Below are 16,088 nucleotides of genomic sequence, written 5' to 3' on the forward strand. Positions count from 1 at the left end.
TGTTTTACATATATACTTTAAGAAAATTCTGACAGATGCCACTAACAGCTATATACATTGAGGTTTCATAACGGGGTTTTCCCAGTTGAGGAGAAAACGGGGAACTTGGCAGATGATATAAAACAGGTTGATTGATGGACAGACGTTCATTGGCTCCGCCTCTCACTTCTTGGACAACTTGGCTTGTTTATTTTTAGGGGGCGCCCACTTCAAACACATAGTGTCCACTGTGAAAGAGACAGGAGGCGACATGAGTGGAAAAGAAAGCAAGATGAGAATAAAAGCATGTAACCAATGGAGGTTTGTGAAAAATGTAAAATGTCTGGACTCACCTGTGATTGGTGGTTTCTTGTACTGGGCGCTCTTCAGGTGCTCCTCCACCAGTTTGGGCGTCACACAGATAACGTGCTGACCTTTCCAGTACTTCACCATATTGAGCGACTGCAGCGTGCTGATGATGTCACTCTGCGTGATGCTGGTCATCTGGCTGCAGAAATCAAGAGGGAGGAGCATCTAAATCAGATCTGTCAACGGCAACAGATTGAACTATCTGGATGATTGTGGTTAAAGGGTAACTTCAGTATCCAAGGAAGGTCATAATCAAGGGCAACTGGACTTGGTTGAAGACGCCAGAAGAAGTTTTGTCCCTGATCCGAGAGAGAGAGAGATATATTTGGATAACTATGACCTGGATGACTTTCCCATGTTTTTGTGTCTCTGTGTTTATTAGGACAGCATTTATTTATTAATTGGTCCGATGTGGAGCGAGCGTGCTGCAGTAGGCATGTGGCAGCAACTTAATACGTCCACTGAAGTGATTTAGGTGTCTGACAGCATTATGGAGAGTAGGGATGCACGGAAATGAAAACTCCTGGCTGAAGCCAACACGGATATAATGGAAAAAATCTGCTGAATACCGAACAGGTACATTCACATTTTTTCATTTATTTTGCCTTACTCAGTGTTTCCCCACAGGATTTAGAGACACTATGGTGGGTTAAATTACTTTTAATGGACACATGTAATAACTTTTATACTTTCTGTGAATATAATCCAATTAATCTTATTTCTAGGGCTGAATGATTTGGGGGAAGAAAAACATTTTATTGCGATTTTTCTGCCAGATATTGCGATTCGATTTGCGATTATTTAAAAAAAAAACCAAAAAAAAACACTTAGCAGTTAAAAACAGACAAGTAGAAACAATTTAACTACACAGCCTACTTAACCGTAGTAGAAGCAGAAAAAGCAAGTGCAACTGAACAAATTATCAAAATCTGAACTCAGCAACATAAGGCCGGCAAAACGCTATAATTCTGAAATGCTCCATGTGGACGTAGCCTGCACAGAGCGGAACGTAACCGACTCGAAAAGCCTTTACCCGTAGTTGAAGCACACAAAATGATAAATTAACAGCACGTCAACAACGTGTCGGCTAAACGCTCCGCTGCTGAAACACTTCAGTGTCAGCTCGCTCTGGTTCGTTCCAACGGATTTACCATAAAGGCTTGAATATGTGTGCACTCCAAATTTAGTTGCAGCTAGGCCTTCTCACAAACGAGTGACAGAAACACTCAAAGCGGGTCAGACCGTTCAATTCAGCAGAACTGCGTCTGCAAACAGCGATTTTTGCTTTAAAATGCTTCCACACTGCCGACATGTCAGCGTAATTGATAAACTATTTTCGGCCGATTACTTTAGGTGGCCTAACATTCGGTGGATCCCTTTTTTTTTTTTTTTGAAGGAGTAAGATAATTTTTGTTTAACCAGAAACACACAATGTATTGCACTCGCCTAAGCCACCAGATTCCATGGACAAAAACACTAATTTTACCTTTCCGGGTGACTGCTGGTTAGTTTGTGTTATTGTGTCACTTTCTTGTTTTTAACCCTCTGAAGTTACACAACAACAAAGCAACCACCGTGTTCTGCAAGGTAAAATTACCGTTTACAATCATTGGAGTCTGGTGGCTTTGACGAGAGCGATATAGCAACTGTTTCTGGTTAAACAAAAGGGATCTTACTCTTTATTAAAAAGGTCTCTCTCTGTAGGGATCAATCCACAATGTGCCCAGACACTTGTATTAAGAATCTGAGCCTGTCAGTGGCAAAACAAGCACTTTAGTGGTCCTACTTTAATAATTCCCCTTTTGGATTAAGTTGCAGCCCTTTTTCACTGCCGCAGACTGCAGGGCTCTTGCTCAATACTGGACCAGTTTCAAAAAAAATGTCCCCATTAGTCACACAGACACAAAAAGATGGAAAACTAAGGTCCAGGTTGAAAGATACCAAAATTACCCTTTTAAATAAATAAGAAGCTAGCCGAGTGTCTGATGTTATCTCAGGTAGTGCGTTTGTGTCCCTACCTGAGGTCTTTGATGGACAACGTTCCCCTGAAGTCCCTCAAGATCTCCAGTAGGACCCAGGACCAGTAACTTCTGTAGCTCAGCTTCCCCAGGTCAGACAGAGGCTTCTCTGGAGAACCAACCGCACTCTCCAGCTTAGACAGCTCATAACCTACACGCACAGCAGCACAAACAGAAACGGTATTATAAAAGCCACGATGCATTCTTGTCCATTAGGTAAGCTGATGTTCTTGATTTTGATTCGGGTTCTGCCTGCACTCTTTTAGAACAAGAGGTAGTTGTTGTTCTTGTGGGTACAGTTTTGAGTGAAAAGCCTTAATGAAACCAACATGAGCACAAACATATGCACATTGCTGCGTCGCTTGATTGTAAATTTGCAACTGATGAATTTAAAATGACAAACTCCATTAGCTGCAGCGCTGATGCATTAAAGCTACCGTGACAGTTTTTGACTTACTAAAAGCTATGAGGAACTTTCCGTAACCTCTGCGTTGGTAAGGCGGCAGCGTGAGAATACACGCCACATTATTCCCATCTGGAGACTCTTTCTCCTGAAAAACAAAACCAAAGGCAAAAGCTAAGACAAGCGGTTGATAATGATTCCAGTTTTCTCCACCAACAGTGGGGGGAAATATGCCAAGAAATACATGAATTTAAACACTGAAAGTGTTCAAATCAGCTTTACAAATCTTTAATGAAGAATGGAAATGCAAATGGAAATGGAAATTGACCCTTTACTCAGGTCCAACGTTGATTTAAGGCAAATTTAGTTTAATCGACTTGCCTCAAGAACACAGAAACGGGGCTTACTTTGGAGAAGTAGCCGACAATGTGCGCTCCCTGTTTGTTGACTTCGGTGAGGATATAGAAGATGAAGGGCTCCACGTCAAAATAAAGCGTCTTGTGGTCGAGAAATAGTTTCGCTAGTAGACACAGGTTCTGACAATAAATCTGCAAACAGAAACCAAGAATGAATCAACACCACCACAATTTGATTTTCTTTAAGCGGATTGGCAGTCAAGTTTTATTTCTAATCCAACAGAAGCAGAGGAATCCATAATACTTAGCAGGTTCAGGTTCGGCACACAGACTTTCCAGGTGCACTCACCTTGTGGTCCCGCCCGTCCACTTCATACACGGATATGTTGCTCCTTCTGTAGATTTCTTTGCCTGGAGGCTGCTTCCACTGACAGTGGGACTGAAGAGACAAAAGGTCAAGAAGGTCAAACTTCTTGTGTTGTATTAACAAACATCATTTAATCAGGTAATTGTTCATCCTGGTGATAAACTTCATAGGATTTGGGTTTCGCATGTCGAAAAAAATGCCATGTGAGTAAAGGAGAAAGCCACAGTACGCAGCAGTTTTGCCACGTTTCCGCCTCCCGTCCGGACTAAAACAGCGAAACCGAACACCGAAAAAGGAGAAGTTTGAAAACGCTGCTGAACATGATTTCGTTTTTAAACTTCAGGGTAGCGTTTTAGACAAAGTCAGAGAACTTTGAAAATGAAGACGCTTATATTTGGCCTCCTGATTGGGTCTTATCAGTCATGCAAAGCAGAAACATGATGCTGTTTTGGAATTTCATTAAAATCTGCTACCCGCTTACACCAGCACGTGCATGTCCATCGTATGTGAATGGGCACTTGCGTTTTCAGTCGTTTTAATACAGACGGTGATCAATTCTGATACGCAGCTCAAACGCTGGTGTGGACGGAGGCAGTTTGTCAGTTTAAAACTAGCAGTAGTGTGGATGTAGCCTTAACAGCGCTCAGCTAAATTCAGCTACACTCACCAGGTGATGTCGGAAGGTCTTCTCGTACTTCATGTATTTAAGGCAGTACTCGCAGATCCACAGCTTGGGCTGCTTGCCATAGTCCTCGGGAAACGGCGAGAAGTACCAGGCATCGATCTCAAAGTTTCCTATCTGGATCTTATCCACATATTTCACTTTGGTGATCTGAGGATGGCAATGCGGGAAGTTATTTTCATCACACAAAGATGGCAAAACATCATAGCAGTTTAACAGACAATATAAAAACATCAGCCAGTTTAACAACATGATGCAGAGGACACAGCGGGACTGGACTGAACATAAAGAGCAGCAGAACAAGGTAATTATATCTTCTTTACTTTCCACACACAGAAACTCCACCTTACCGCCTCATGCTCCTTCTCCAGGGCAGCTGTTGTTGGGTCCATCTCTGCATACGTCTGCAAAGGAAAACTCCCATTAGATAAATATCAGCCATTTAATGCATAAAAAAGTGTGACCACAAGCAGCACGAAATAACTGTGTCTCACACCTTCTGTACATGGTTGATCTCGTCGTGTTTGCGCTTTTGGTTGCGAGTGATCTTCCTTTCAGGCTGTTCACCCAAATCACCGACGCCCCCGATCTCTGTGCTCTTCCTCACTGCATCCTTCACAGTCTTGGTAAGTGCCAGGCGGGCTTTACCCACCCACTCATCCAGGCGCCTGTTGACTGCATGCCAAAGAAAAGGAGATTAAGATCATAGTAAAGCGGTAGGTGAGGGGATCGAGAGGGTATGGGCAAATTAAGCAAGGTATAAAAAGAGGAAAAATGAGGGTGTAGCAGGCATAATATCAAAGAGAAACATGAGACACTTTGTGTAGATGTAAATGTTCACGAACTAGTGATGTACTCACATCCTACATAGTGAACATAGAACTCCTCTCGGCCCTCCTGCTCGTTCAACCGGGACTGAATAACCTCTGCTGTATCTGAAAAGAGCAAGATACATCAGTTAGTGAGAGGTCTTCATCTGTTAACTGTAAATGCAAGCTTTGTACTCTCCTGGATGGGACGCCTCGCCAAACTCCATTCAGATTTCTACGGCTCGAATGACTCCTTGCTCATAAGCAAAAACACTTCTTGGTATTCGCCTGATAAAAATGTGGCCTGATATGTTTTGAGCTATTATTCAATTCGGCAATCACATAAATCCTCCAAACAGTAACGTTAGCTCATTTATTACAGTGAAATCTCAACTTTTAGAACAGGCTTGCACGCTGTTTGCACTGTTATGGTTTTATCAGCCAGCACAGCGTTACGCCGCATTTTTCCAGAAAGCCCCAGTGACCATTCGTAAATCACAAATGGTTGAATGGCGTCTAAGAGCCACTTACTTTTCAAGACAACCCAGACTTTTAAATAAAAAAAATAAAAAAAGGAGTTTGGTGTAAATTTCTCCACAAACAAAGGAGGAGTCCGCCAACTTGTGACGTTAACCTGCTAACTTAAATAAAATCAGAGTGAAAAAGAGGCCTCACTCACGCCATGTCTTGTCGGCTCGTTGACATAAATACGTTTCTCCAATTTCTACCGACACCTCTTGCTCCCTGCCGCCGCAGAACACCCCGCCTCCGTCCTGGATGTGCTGACTACTACAGCCCCCGGCTTCTCTCGTACGTCCAACGGCCTCCGCCTCGTCCTCCTCCCCGCCACTGCCGTTAGAGGAGCACGCAGCCGGGATACTACTGTCCAGATCCCCTCGCTCACTTTCCATATGACTGGAATCCATGTCTACATCCATTCTGGGTTCGAAGTCCTTGTTGTTGTTGTTGTTGTTGTTGTAGCTTTTGTGAAAGTCGGTCCCGCCAGTCATAACCTCGGCGGTTTTTAAAAACAGTCGCACGCCTCTGCGACCCTGCGCAGTTTATTCAGAGGGGCTGGTCTTCAACAAACTGCCGTCAAGATGGCGTCGGTGGGACGTTCCGTTCTCTCCTTCTCTCCTTCTTCATCGTTCAACTACAACTCCCATGAGTCTTAGCACTATGTATGGGCTGATATTTGTGCCAATAGAATCTGAATTTGATTTGCTCAGCTTGAAAAGTTCAAAAGTTCTTTGAAGTCCTACATACAAAAAAACAACAACAAAAAAAAAACACCTGAGCAAGGAATGCGACCTGACATATACAGGTGCTGGTCATAATTAGAATATCATCAAAAAGTTGATTTATTTTAGTAATTCCATTCAAAAAGTGAAACTTGGATATTATATTCATTCATTACACACAGACTGATATATTTCAAATGTTTTTCATTTAATTGTGACAATTAAAACTGACAACTAATGAAAATCCCAAATTCAGTATCTCCAAAAATTTTGAATATTACCTAAGACAAACACACACAAAAAAAGGATTTTTAGAAATGTTGGCCAACTGAGAAGTATGAACATGTACACAAAGTACAAGGATGTACAGCACTCAATACTTAGTTGGGGCTCCTTCTGTCTGAATTACTGCAGCAATGCGGCGTGGCATGGAGTCCATCAGTCTGTGGCACTGCTCAGGTGTTATGAGAGCCCAGGTTGCTCGGATAGTGACCTTCAGCTCTTCTGCATTGTTGGGTCTGGCGTATCGCATCTTCCTCTTCACGATACCCCATAGATTTTCTATTGGGTTAAGTTCAGGCGAGTTTGCTGGCCAATTAAGAACAGGGACACCATGGTCCTTAAACCAGGTACTGGTAGCTTTGGCACTGTGTGCAGGTGCCAAGTCCTGTTGGAAAATGAAATCTGCATTTTCCATAAAGTTGGTCAGCAGCAGGAAGCATGAAGTGCTCTATAACTTCCTGGTAGACGGCTGCGTTGACCTTGGACCTCAGAAAACACAGTGGACCAACACCAGCAGATGACATGGCACCCAAACCATCACTGACTGTGGAAACTTTACACTGGACTTCAAGCAACGTGGATTCTGTGCCTCTCCTCTCTTCCTCCAGACTCTGGGACCTTGATTTTCAAAGGAAATGCAAATTTTACTTTCAACAGAGAACATAACTTTGGACCACTCAGCAGCAGTCCAGTCCTTTTTGTCTTTAGACGTCTTGAGACGCTTCTGACGCTGTGTCTTGTTCAAGAGTGGCTTGACACAAGGAATGCAACAGCTGAAACCCATGTCTTGCATACGTCTGTGCGTGGTGGTTCTTGAAGCACTGACTCCAGCTGCAGTCCACTCTTTGTGAATCTCCCCCACATTTTTGAATGGGTTTTGTTTCACAATCCTCTCCAGGGTGCGGTTATCCCTATTGCTTGTACACTTTTTTTCTACCACATCTTTTCCTTCCCTTCGCCTCTCTATTAATGTGCTTGGACACAGAGCTCTGTGAACAGCCAGCCTCTTTAGCAATGAACTTTTGTGTCTTGCCCTCCTTGTGCAAGGTGTCAATGGTCGTCTTTTGGACAGCTGTCAAGTCAGCAGTCTTCCCCATGTGTAGCCTACAGAACTAGACTGAGAGACCATTTAAAGGCCTTTGCAGGTGTTTTGAGTTAATTAGCTGATTAGAGTGTGGCACCAGGTGTCTTCAATATTGAACCTTTTCACAATATTCTAATTTTCTGAGATACTGATTTTGGGTTTTTTATTAGTTGTCAGTTATAATCATCAAAATTAAAAGGAATGAACACTTGAAATATATCAGTCTGTGTGGAATTAATCATATACATTATACAGGTTTCACTTTCTGAATGGAATTACTGAAATAAATCAACTGTTTGATGATATTCTAATTATATGACCAGCACCTGTATATAGTAATTGTAAGTCGCTTTGGATAAAAGCGTCAGCTAAATGAATAAATGTAGTATCACAATGTTCTTAAATTAGGCAGTAAGTACTCAATATGCAGACAAATAAAGTTGGTCAAAGAGTTATATTTTATAACTTCATTATTATTGATGTATTAACATGTAGCTGGCCATGGTGGAGCTGATTTAGCTACTTTATATAGGGTTTTACAAATGTAAATTGCAAAGTAACCAGTGAATTTATTCTGCATTCATGTGGTGTCAGAATAACTGGAAAAAAAGATTTCGCGACTGGGGAAAATTCACCTGCCCACCAAAATCAGAACACGTCGGAGAAAATTTTGCTACATGAGTTGCAGAGTTGTTGCCATCATACATGTAGAAACATGGCGGCCAACATGGTTGATGGTTAGAAAGGGTTAAATAATAGAGCAAAATCACGTATTACATGTACATATTTGCTAAGGTGTCATTTGTAATATGGTGTTAGTTTTTAACGGTTAGTTTTGCTGTCCATGTAGAGTGAAGTAGATTAATTAGGAACGTTATTTATTATCAGTATTTGCAGAACAAGCAATATTTTAGTCGTGTCAGGTAATGTATTGGTATAGGAACAACTCTGGGAAACAAAAATAATTAATTGTCTAAGCATAGTAATCCAACATGTTTATAGTATCACCCATGTTACATTTAATAATCTAGAAGACACTTTTATTCAAAGTGACTTAAAATTGTTATATATGTCAGAGGTGGCACACCTCTGGAGCAACTAGGGGTTAAATGTTAAATGAATTGGGACCATCCGAAGAGCACATGAATGCAGCATTAGTTGTCAGGCAAATGTAGTGGAGTAAAATGTGCAGCATTTCTCTGTTTAATGTAGTGGAACCACTGCGTCCCTCTGTCTTCTGGTAAAATTTCAGCATCATTGTAAACATATTTTAAAATCTCAAAATTACAGGAAATGCAGACAAAGTGAGATCCAGAGAAAATTTAATTTGTAATTCTTTGAATTCATATTGCATCACAACAAAAAGCAACAACCATCTGTGTCTGATATTAGTGTGCGTGAAAGTGCATACCAGAGAAGAGGATACTGGCGACGTAGAGGAGGATATGATACTACGGTGAATGTCACTTCTGGTGCAGGGCTTTAATCTATGCAAACTGATAATGGAGGCACACACACGTTTGTTCATTGGCCCTCCTGTTGCCCTTTGTCATAGTACCTCCTCTCTTTCCCTCTCCTCCACCTTGTGTTGGAAGCCCCTGCCGTGACCCCGGCGGGGCCCCCCTCCTCCTCTGCTGTACAGGTTATTGGCCCCTCCCCTGCTTCTTGAAGCTCGCCCGTCCCAGTGGTAGTGAGCAGCCCCCATGTGCGGGACGTATCGGTGAGGACCCCTTCTCCTTCCACGATGACCACGACCACCTGCGGCATCTTCTGGGCCTTCAGTTTCCACGGCTGCATGGCACGTCGGCTGATCGTCTGGAGACACCAGAGTCTGCTCGGCGTAGACGTCCCTGCCTGTCTTGGACTGAGATAATTCTCCATGTTCTAGCATCTGTTGGCCGTGGCTACCCTCAGTTTTGGCTATTACTGGTCCTTCAGTGTAGTGTGAGGACAGAGAGAGTTTGTCCAGGTGCTCTGTGATGGGGGTGGCTCTCCTGTGATGTGGTCTGGACCTGCCTCCTCTCCTCCCCCTCGCCTGGTTCTGGCGCCTCTGGCCCTGACCCCCTCTGCAGTGGGACAGTCCAGGAACAAACCGGTCCGCTCTGACACCAGTTTCATCAGAGGAAACGTTAGAAGCAGAGGGTACCGGGGGGTCAGGAGAAACATCTGCATCCAGGTTTCCGTTTTCAGCCACAGATGGAGTCTGTGGGAGTTGTACACAGTATATAGGAACAGTCTTAATAAGGCAGAATGTCAGTTGCATGAAGGTGTATTTTTCCCACTTCTGAGAGTGCTAAGCAAGTAGTTTGCACCAGCTTTTTGTGCTAAGCTAAGCTACAGGAAGCCCAGACGTCACGGGCCTTATATTTTCTTTGCTGTCAAGTACAACTGAAGTTCAATGTGTTTCATTTCTTCAACAGATTTTGTAGGCTGATCAAGATCAACTTTTTATCCAGTTCCTATCTTGACTACAGTGAATATAAAAATATTTGATACAAAACCATATTACAGAAAGTTCCTATCTTAAGTCAAGATAGGAAGAGTCTAAGATAGGATTTTTCTCAATTTTGTATTACAGAAGAAGGTTAGGAAATCCTAAATACTCAATCCAACATCGGTTATCAACATTTATGTCTGTTGCCTAGCAACCGATGCTACTTTTCTCATTTCGCCGAGCTAAACGGCTTTTAATCGCTGTTTTTTGGTAGTTTGTTTATGAAACATGCACTGAAAATGGAGCAGAAACAACAACAACTATCACTGAACTTGAAGTCAGATGAATTAGAGGTGTTTGTAACCTCTGTCGAGAAATCCAAATCCACATAACGCTTAACTCGGGAGATTAAAGAGAGAGAGAGTGGGCTAAAATAGCGGACACAGTTTCTGCCGCATATCCGGCATGCTGTCAAAAAGAAAAAAAGTCGATTTACACTGATATGAAGACAGGCAAGTGTTGTGTCCAATAAGCAGATGAAACCGCTGGTGGCTCATCCTGTGCTCCCTCACAGACCCCGGCAGAAGGTTACTGTTCTCAGGAAAGTTAATAATGATGGTAAAAAAAGGGCTAATAATAATAATGATGAAGGCTGCAAGCTAACATCTTCACATTGAAGCTTAATAGTTCTCCTAAGATTTTACAAAGTTAGGATGCTTCTGTAAAACACTTTTCTTATCTAAAGTTAGGAAAGTAACACTGACTTAATCTGTAATGGCCTTTTTAAAAAAAAAAAAAAATCAGTTCCTAACCCTTATTACCATGGTTACCAAGCAGTTAGGATAGGATCTGCCGGTTAGGAAGTTTCTTTAATACGGCCCCTGGGGCCTAAAACTCTAATTTATATAGAGTCACTTTAAGATGGGGTAAGCGTTTCTGGAGAAATGCAATACCATGACAAATACCATGATATAGAGCCAACGGCGACAGAGCAAGTAATGTAGCTAACGTTAGCTAAGTTGTGGGTTAGCAAACTGCGGCTACAGTTGCTGCTGCAAAGCTAACATAAGGCTAAAATGGAAAGAGGACGAGACCGTCCCAGAGCCAGTACAGCAGGTCCAGACAGAGATACTCACAACTCTCCTGCTACTTTAGCTAACGTTACAACAACAGCATGTCTTGGTGAACCAGAAAGTAAACTTAACGCACGTGGACAAGTCATTAAACGTTACTGACACACATCATGGCTGGATCGGCTGAAATAGTGGGTGCAGGCCACTTTGTTTGTTTTCCCATTTACAGAGCCAGGGTTGAGTACAAACACCAGATTGTTTATTAGCACATGGAACAGACATCAAGCGGACAGCGCATTTTAGAGACACCCGAGCAACTAAAATGTGCAGACAGACCAGTTTAGTGACGCCCTCAGTTAATCACTCAGAGATCAGGTATGGGTGCAAACGTGGCCGTATGATCTGATTCATTCTTACCTCGTTGATATGGATGAGAAAGCGATTTGATTCCACCTCTGGGTCAATGATCCCTCCCTTAGACCTCTGCCTTTCCAAAAGCTTCTGGAGTTCACACCACTTCTGTTGAAAGTTTGAACCAATCGCTGCTTCGTCCAGCTGCAAAACCATTAACACGTTTTAATGTTTGGATTTTTCAGTTAAACTGTAGGGAATAAACGTTTATTCCTGACCGTGGAAAAGCTAAACTATCTCACCGCAGGGTCAAGCTACTAATGGACCATGTGGTGAGATTGTTTTGTGAAGTAAAGCTGAACATTAGGCGATGGTCGTACCTCGGGCAGCTGGGGTGCAGGGGACGACAGAAGCTGATCAACATCATACGTTAGAGGCTCTCTGCACACCGGACACACCACAGTCAGCTCCTGTGAGAGGAGTCACACAGATTAAATAGCTTATCAAGAAAGACACCGAAAGATTTCTTTGACCAGAACCCTGAAGCCGATACCTGACCTGATAGTCTGTCCTGTCTCTGGTCTTGTCCTCCTCCAGCTCCTTCTCCCTCTGGCGGAGCTCGCTCTCAGAGTGGCTGACGTAGCGACCGAGGCAGTGACAGTGGAAGTAGTGGTAGCAGCTCGTCTTGGTGAACGTCTCTCCCTCCTGAAGTCACACAGAAGCATGACTGGGTTTTAGGAACATTTCTAGAAATACCTGCCGACAAGAAACTGTTTAATCCTTCATTAAATTATTGTTTTGGCCACCTGACTTATGTTTAGACAGACCTGCTAACCAATCACAAGCGCCATGCGCCTCCTGTTACAGTCCTACTCACCAATCAAGATCGGGCACAGGGCGTGTACATTTTACAACAGAAACTGGACAAAACCGTGATAATGGCACCAGCCGAACCGACACAGGCAGCAGCTGTGCTGCCGTTTTGTCTGCTGTCGACTCACACTGACGTGTTTCAGCAGTGTTTAGCTGCCCAACGTTGTTGACGTGTTGTTAATTTGTGATTTTGTCTGCTTCAACTAAGGATAACAGCTCTCTGAGAGCCCCTTCCGCTCCGCTCGGTGCAGGCTACATTTCCCACATGGAGCATTTCAGAATAAGAGCATTTCACCTGCCTAATGTAGCTGACTTGGTCAGATTTTGTTGTTGTACAAATGTACTCACTGCGCATACATTTTCAAACAATACTATGGAAAAACAAGGCTGCACCCAACAACTATTTTCCTGATTAATGGATTGTTTGATCTATAAAACGCCAGAAAATTTGCATCAGTTTCCTAAAGCCTGAGGTAATGTCATCAAATTACCTGTTTTGTTTAACAAACAGTCCAAAATCCAAAGATATTTAATTACTACCACTTAAGACAAAGGAAACATCCTCAAAAATCTAACAATAAAGTCAAAGAAAACCAAGTTGAACAATGTTGACATCTTACTTGTCTGTAACAAAACTCACAAATCACTGGCAAAACAACATTATAAAACACTTTAAAAATCAGGGGTAAATACTGATTAAATATTCCATCTAGCCTTCTTTTCCAGGATTTTGAGACCAATTTAGCAAACTTGAACAAGCATCCTAAATTTTTATTCATCTGTACACCAGAATATTTCAGCACCATTTCATGAAACATTAAATCACTTAAATCATCATAGTTTGTTCAATACTAAAGAAAAGCTTACAAGTTACCCAATTTTTTTTTTTCTGTTCCTGAATATTTTTTGAATCTACGAACCTCAATGGCCAGAGGAAGATGTTTGTTTTCTAGATCAGCGGTTCTCTCTAAGTGGGGTCTTGGGACCCCCCAGGAATCCTTGAGGAGGTTCCAGGGGGTCTCCAACAAAAAAGGGGCTCATTTATTTTCCTTATAATTCCCTCCATAAGTAATACAGTGACAGAACGTATGAGTACTTGGGTCACGGGGTTTTATACACTAAAACATCTAAAAGCAAACATCCTGTCAGACGAGGTCTACTTTGTGTCAAGAGTCAGGAAAGGTAGGCAGGGAGTAAGAAGTAAAAAGGCTGATGAGATAACTTCCAATATGTTTCTCGTTATAGCGGGTCTGATGGGACAGAAGACAAGAGGAGTGGTGCACCTTAAAGCCATAGAGGCAGATGACACAGTTTCCATGAGGAATATTGCTCTCAGTCAGGATTTCTTTTGCTTTCTGGAGGAGGAAAAAAAACAGGAGAATAGGCCATGACTTTAAGCTGATCATTACCTTAATGTAGTAATTCAATAATCAAATTAAATCATATATTCTCTTAAATTATATAAATTAAAAAGCACTATATACAGTGACCTCAATGAGCTGATACAACACAGGTGAACCCAGACAGGACTGAGCCTCCAACTGAAGACACTTCTGGACACTAAGAGAAAGGAGGTCGGCACATGATTATAGGATTTTACAATCAAAATTTCAAATGTCCTGAGCAGAAAGTGGTGATACTGGTAGCTCCAGTTCGTTACCTGCTGAGCTTGTCATCAGAAAGACCCCGCGGGTTATGAATGGAGATGACCGGAGAAGATGACGGATACTAAGCATCCAAAAACAAGGACGAGAGAGACAAAGATTACTCTTGATCAAGTGAGACGGTGACATTCTGTATTTTCTTATGTTGTCATCAAGTCCCACAAAGAGACCAATAGGCTCGGAGCTGCCACAGACAGGAAGTCAGGAACTATTGAGAGACGGACTAACATGTTGCTGGCTTTGGTGCTTTTATGGGATTTAGCGACAATGACAGAAATACAGAATCTTTATATGACACATTACTACTAACATTTGTGGAGAAAAAATGTTGGCATCAGTGTGGCAAGAAACCACAACTTGTGTGTTGCCATTAGATTTTCATCTTGTAGCTTCTAATGCTTGTCATAATGTTTTCTCTTTATAAAGAATCTCAGTATTGCAGGCTGCACAGACACTATAAGATATAAGATAATGGAGAGCATACCTGCTGGTCGAGGGTCAAAGTCAGGGTGAGTCGGACAAATTGGGAGACAGAGTCCTCCGCAGTGGACGGGTACAGGACCAGACTCACCTCAAAGCCCCTGGAGGACACAACACAACAGCAGCTTTAACAACCACTTTTTAAAGACGAGAGTCACAGCACTGGAGCCAAAGAAAACGGGTAAAGTCTTTAAAATCCAGGCTGGTGTGTCATCAGATGTCAACAAGGCTGAAAACATTTGCTCTGTGCCAAAACTCTATTCAAAAATAAGTGCATTTAAAGCTATGAGACTTTTAAACTCAAGTTCATCCTCAGCACTGCTCCACTAAATAGAGTTTATAATTTTTATAATTGCTTTTATATTACTATACATTGTCTGCCACGCAGCAGAAGGGAGTTACAAACTTAACTTCACTTTACAACCTCTTGTAATGTGACAAATAAACAACCTTGCAACTGTCCATCACTACAGTACAGAGGACAGCTTTGATTTTCTGTATCATTTTTTGTTTTATTTGACAGCTGATTGTTTACACCACAGTATCTAGATAAATGCAATCAATGTGTGGAAATGTGTGATCCATATAAATAAAAATGATCTCCCCCTGTAATATATCTGCCACGCTGTTCTTTCTGTACACTGTTTATTCCATACCTATGTTTTTTTTTTTTACATCTATTCAGGTCAACTGTATGTTTGTCTACGTGTGGCACCTTATCACCAAAGCAAATTCCTCTCTCCAAGCGCTCTCTGATTCTGATCAGGTTTAGAGACACCAACATAAGAAAAATGAGAAACCAAAGCAACAAGATTTTGACAGGTGAAGTGTCAGCGATTCTTTCCGTGTCTAAATATGACTTGGTCACAATTTATCAGCTGACAGGCTCGTTGATTGGGGCACCCTTGCTGTTATTTGGGGCGCAGAATCTGCTGTAACACTTTGCAGAGGTGTGGTGCTGGGTGTGTGTCAAAGGTCAGGGTTTATGTAGAGCTAAAGAAAACACACAAAAATTTAGGGCCCTGTTAATCTCCTCTCTTTAGTGTCTTTACCTACTTGTATGAGCCCTCACATCTGTCCTGTCCTGCCAGGCACTAAATAACATTATCTCACAGCCGGATCTAATGAAGCAAAGTGACGTTCACGTTAATTTAGGCAAATTGTTGTCTCACCCGTCCTCTCTCCTGTTGACCAGCAGCTCGTCCAGGTAGATCGACTGCAGCACCTCAATTTCACACAGCACACTGCGGAGAAAACAGCACAGTAGTGAAGTTTGTACAGCTGCACGTCTGTGATTTGTTCTGACTCGTCAACGTCCACACAAATCAGGCTAACGTTAGCCTGTTAGCTCACATTGTGTTGCTAATTTGCGTTAGCTATAACGTTATATTACATTTAATCAGATTTCACTCAGCGGCCGTCGCTGTGTAGAAGAGCTGTAGACCTATAACACTGGCTACCAGGACTTGTGTTTGAGGGAAAAATTCAGACATGCCGTCAATAAACTCACTCGCACTCCGCTGCCATGATGCTGTTTCTGTGCGAGCCGCTAGTAGCTGTCTGCTCCTGCCCACCGCCGCGGCCGAAAGTATTACGTAACCGCGTAACTACGCAACTACAAAC

The 16,088-nt window shown here is 42.4% G+C and overlaps 2 protein-coding genes across 2 annotated transcripts; both read right to left on the bottom strand.

Annotated features, from left to right (window-relative positions):
• On the bottom strand, window positions 1-6,059 carry kat8 (K(lysine) acetyltransferase 8). The gene is made up of 11 exons (XM_038708105.1): window positions 5,663-6,059; window positions 5,035-5,109; window positions 4,671-4,849; window positions 4,525-4,578; window positions 4,160-4,324; window positions 3,475-3,564; window positions 3,177-3,317; window positions 2,824-2,917; window positions 2,367-2,517; window positions 333-487; window positions 1-227 (listed from the first exon to the last, which is right to left on the bottom strand). Exons 1-11 carry the CDS (start codon window positions 5,991-5,993, stop codon window positions 163-165), a joined length of 1,500 nt encoding a protein of 499 aa, XP_038564033.1. The 5' UTR covers window positions 5,994-6,059; the 3' UTR covers window positions 1-162.
• Window positions 6,060-8,895: 2,836 nt separating this feature from the next.
• Window positions 8,896-16,065, bottom strand: rnf25 (ring finger protein 25). The gene is made up of 10 exons (XM_038708131.1): window positions 15,976-16,065; window positions 15,638-15,709; window positions 14,470-14,566; window positions 13,982-14,049; window positions 13,812-13,881; window positions 13,605-13,676; window positions 12,007-12,153; window positions 11,829-11,918; window positions 11,515-11,652; window positions 8,896-9,793 (listed from the first exon to the last, which is right to left on the bottom strand). Exons 1-10 carry the CDS (start codon window positions 15,990-15,992, stop codon window positions 9,140-9,142), a joined length of 1,425 nt encoding a protein of 474 aa, XP_038564059.1. The 5' UTR covers window positions 15,993-16,065; the 3' UTR covers window positions 8,896-9,139.
• Window positions 16,066-16,088: the final 23 nt, after the last annotated feature.

The sequence above is a fragment of the Micropterus salmoides genome, unplaced genomic scaffold, assembly GCF_014851395.1.
Source record: "Micropterus salmoides isolate LMB-PRFRI ecotype aquatic unplaced genomic scaffold, ASM1485139v1 Ms_hic_scaffold_10, whole genome shotgun sequence".
NCBI classification, from domain to species: Eukaryota; Metazoa; Chordata; class Actinopteri; order Centrarchiformes; family Centrarchidae; genus Micropterus; species Micropterus salmoides.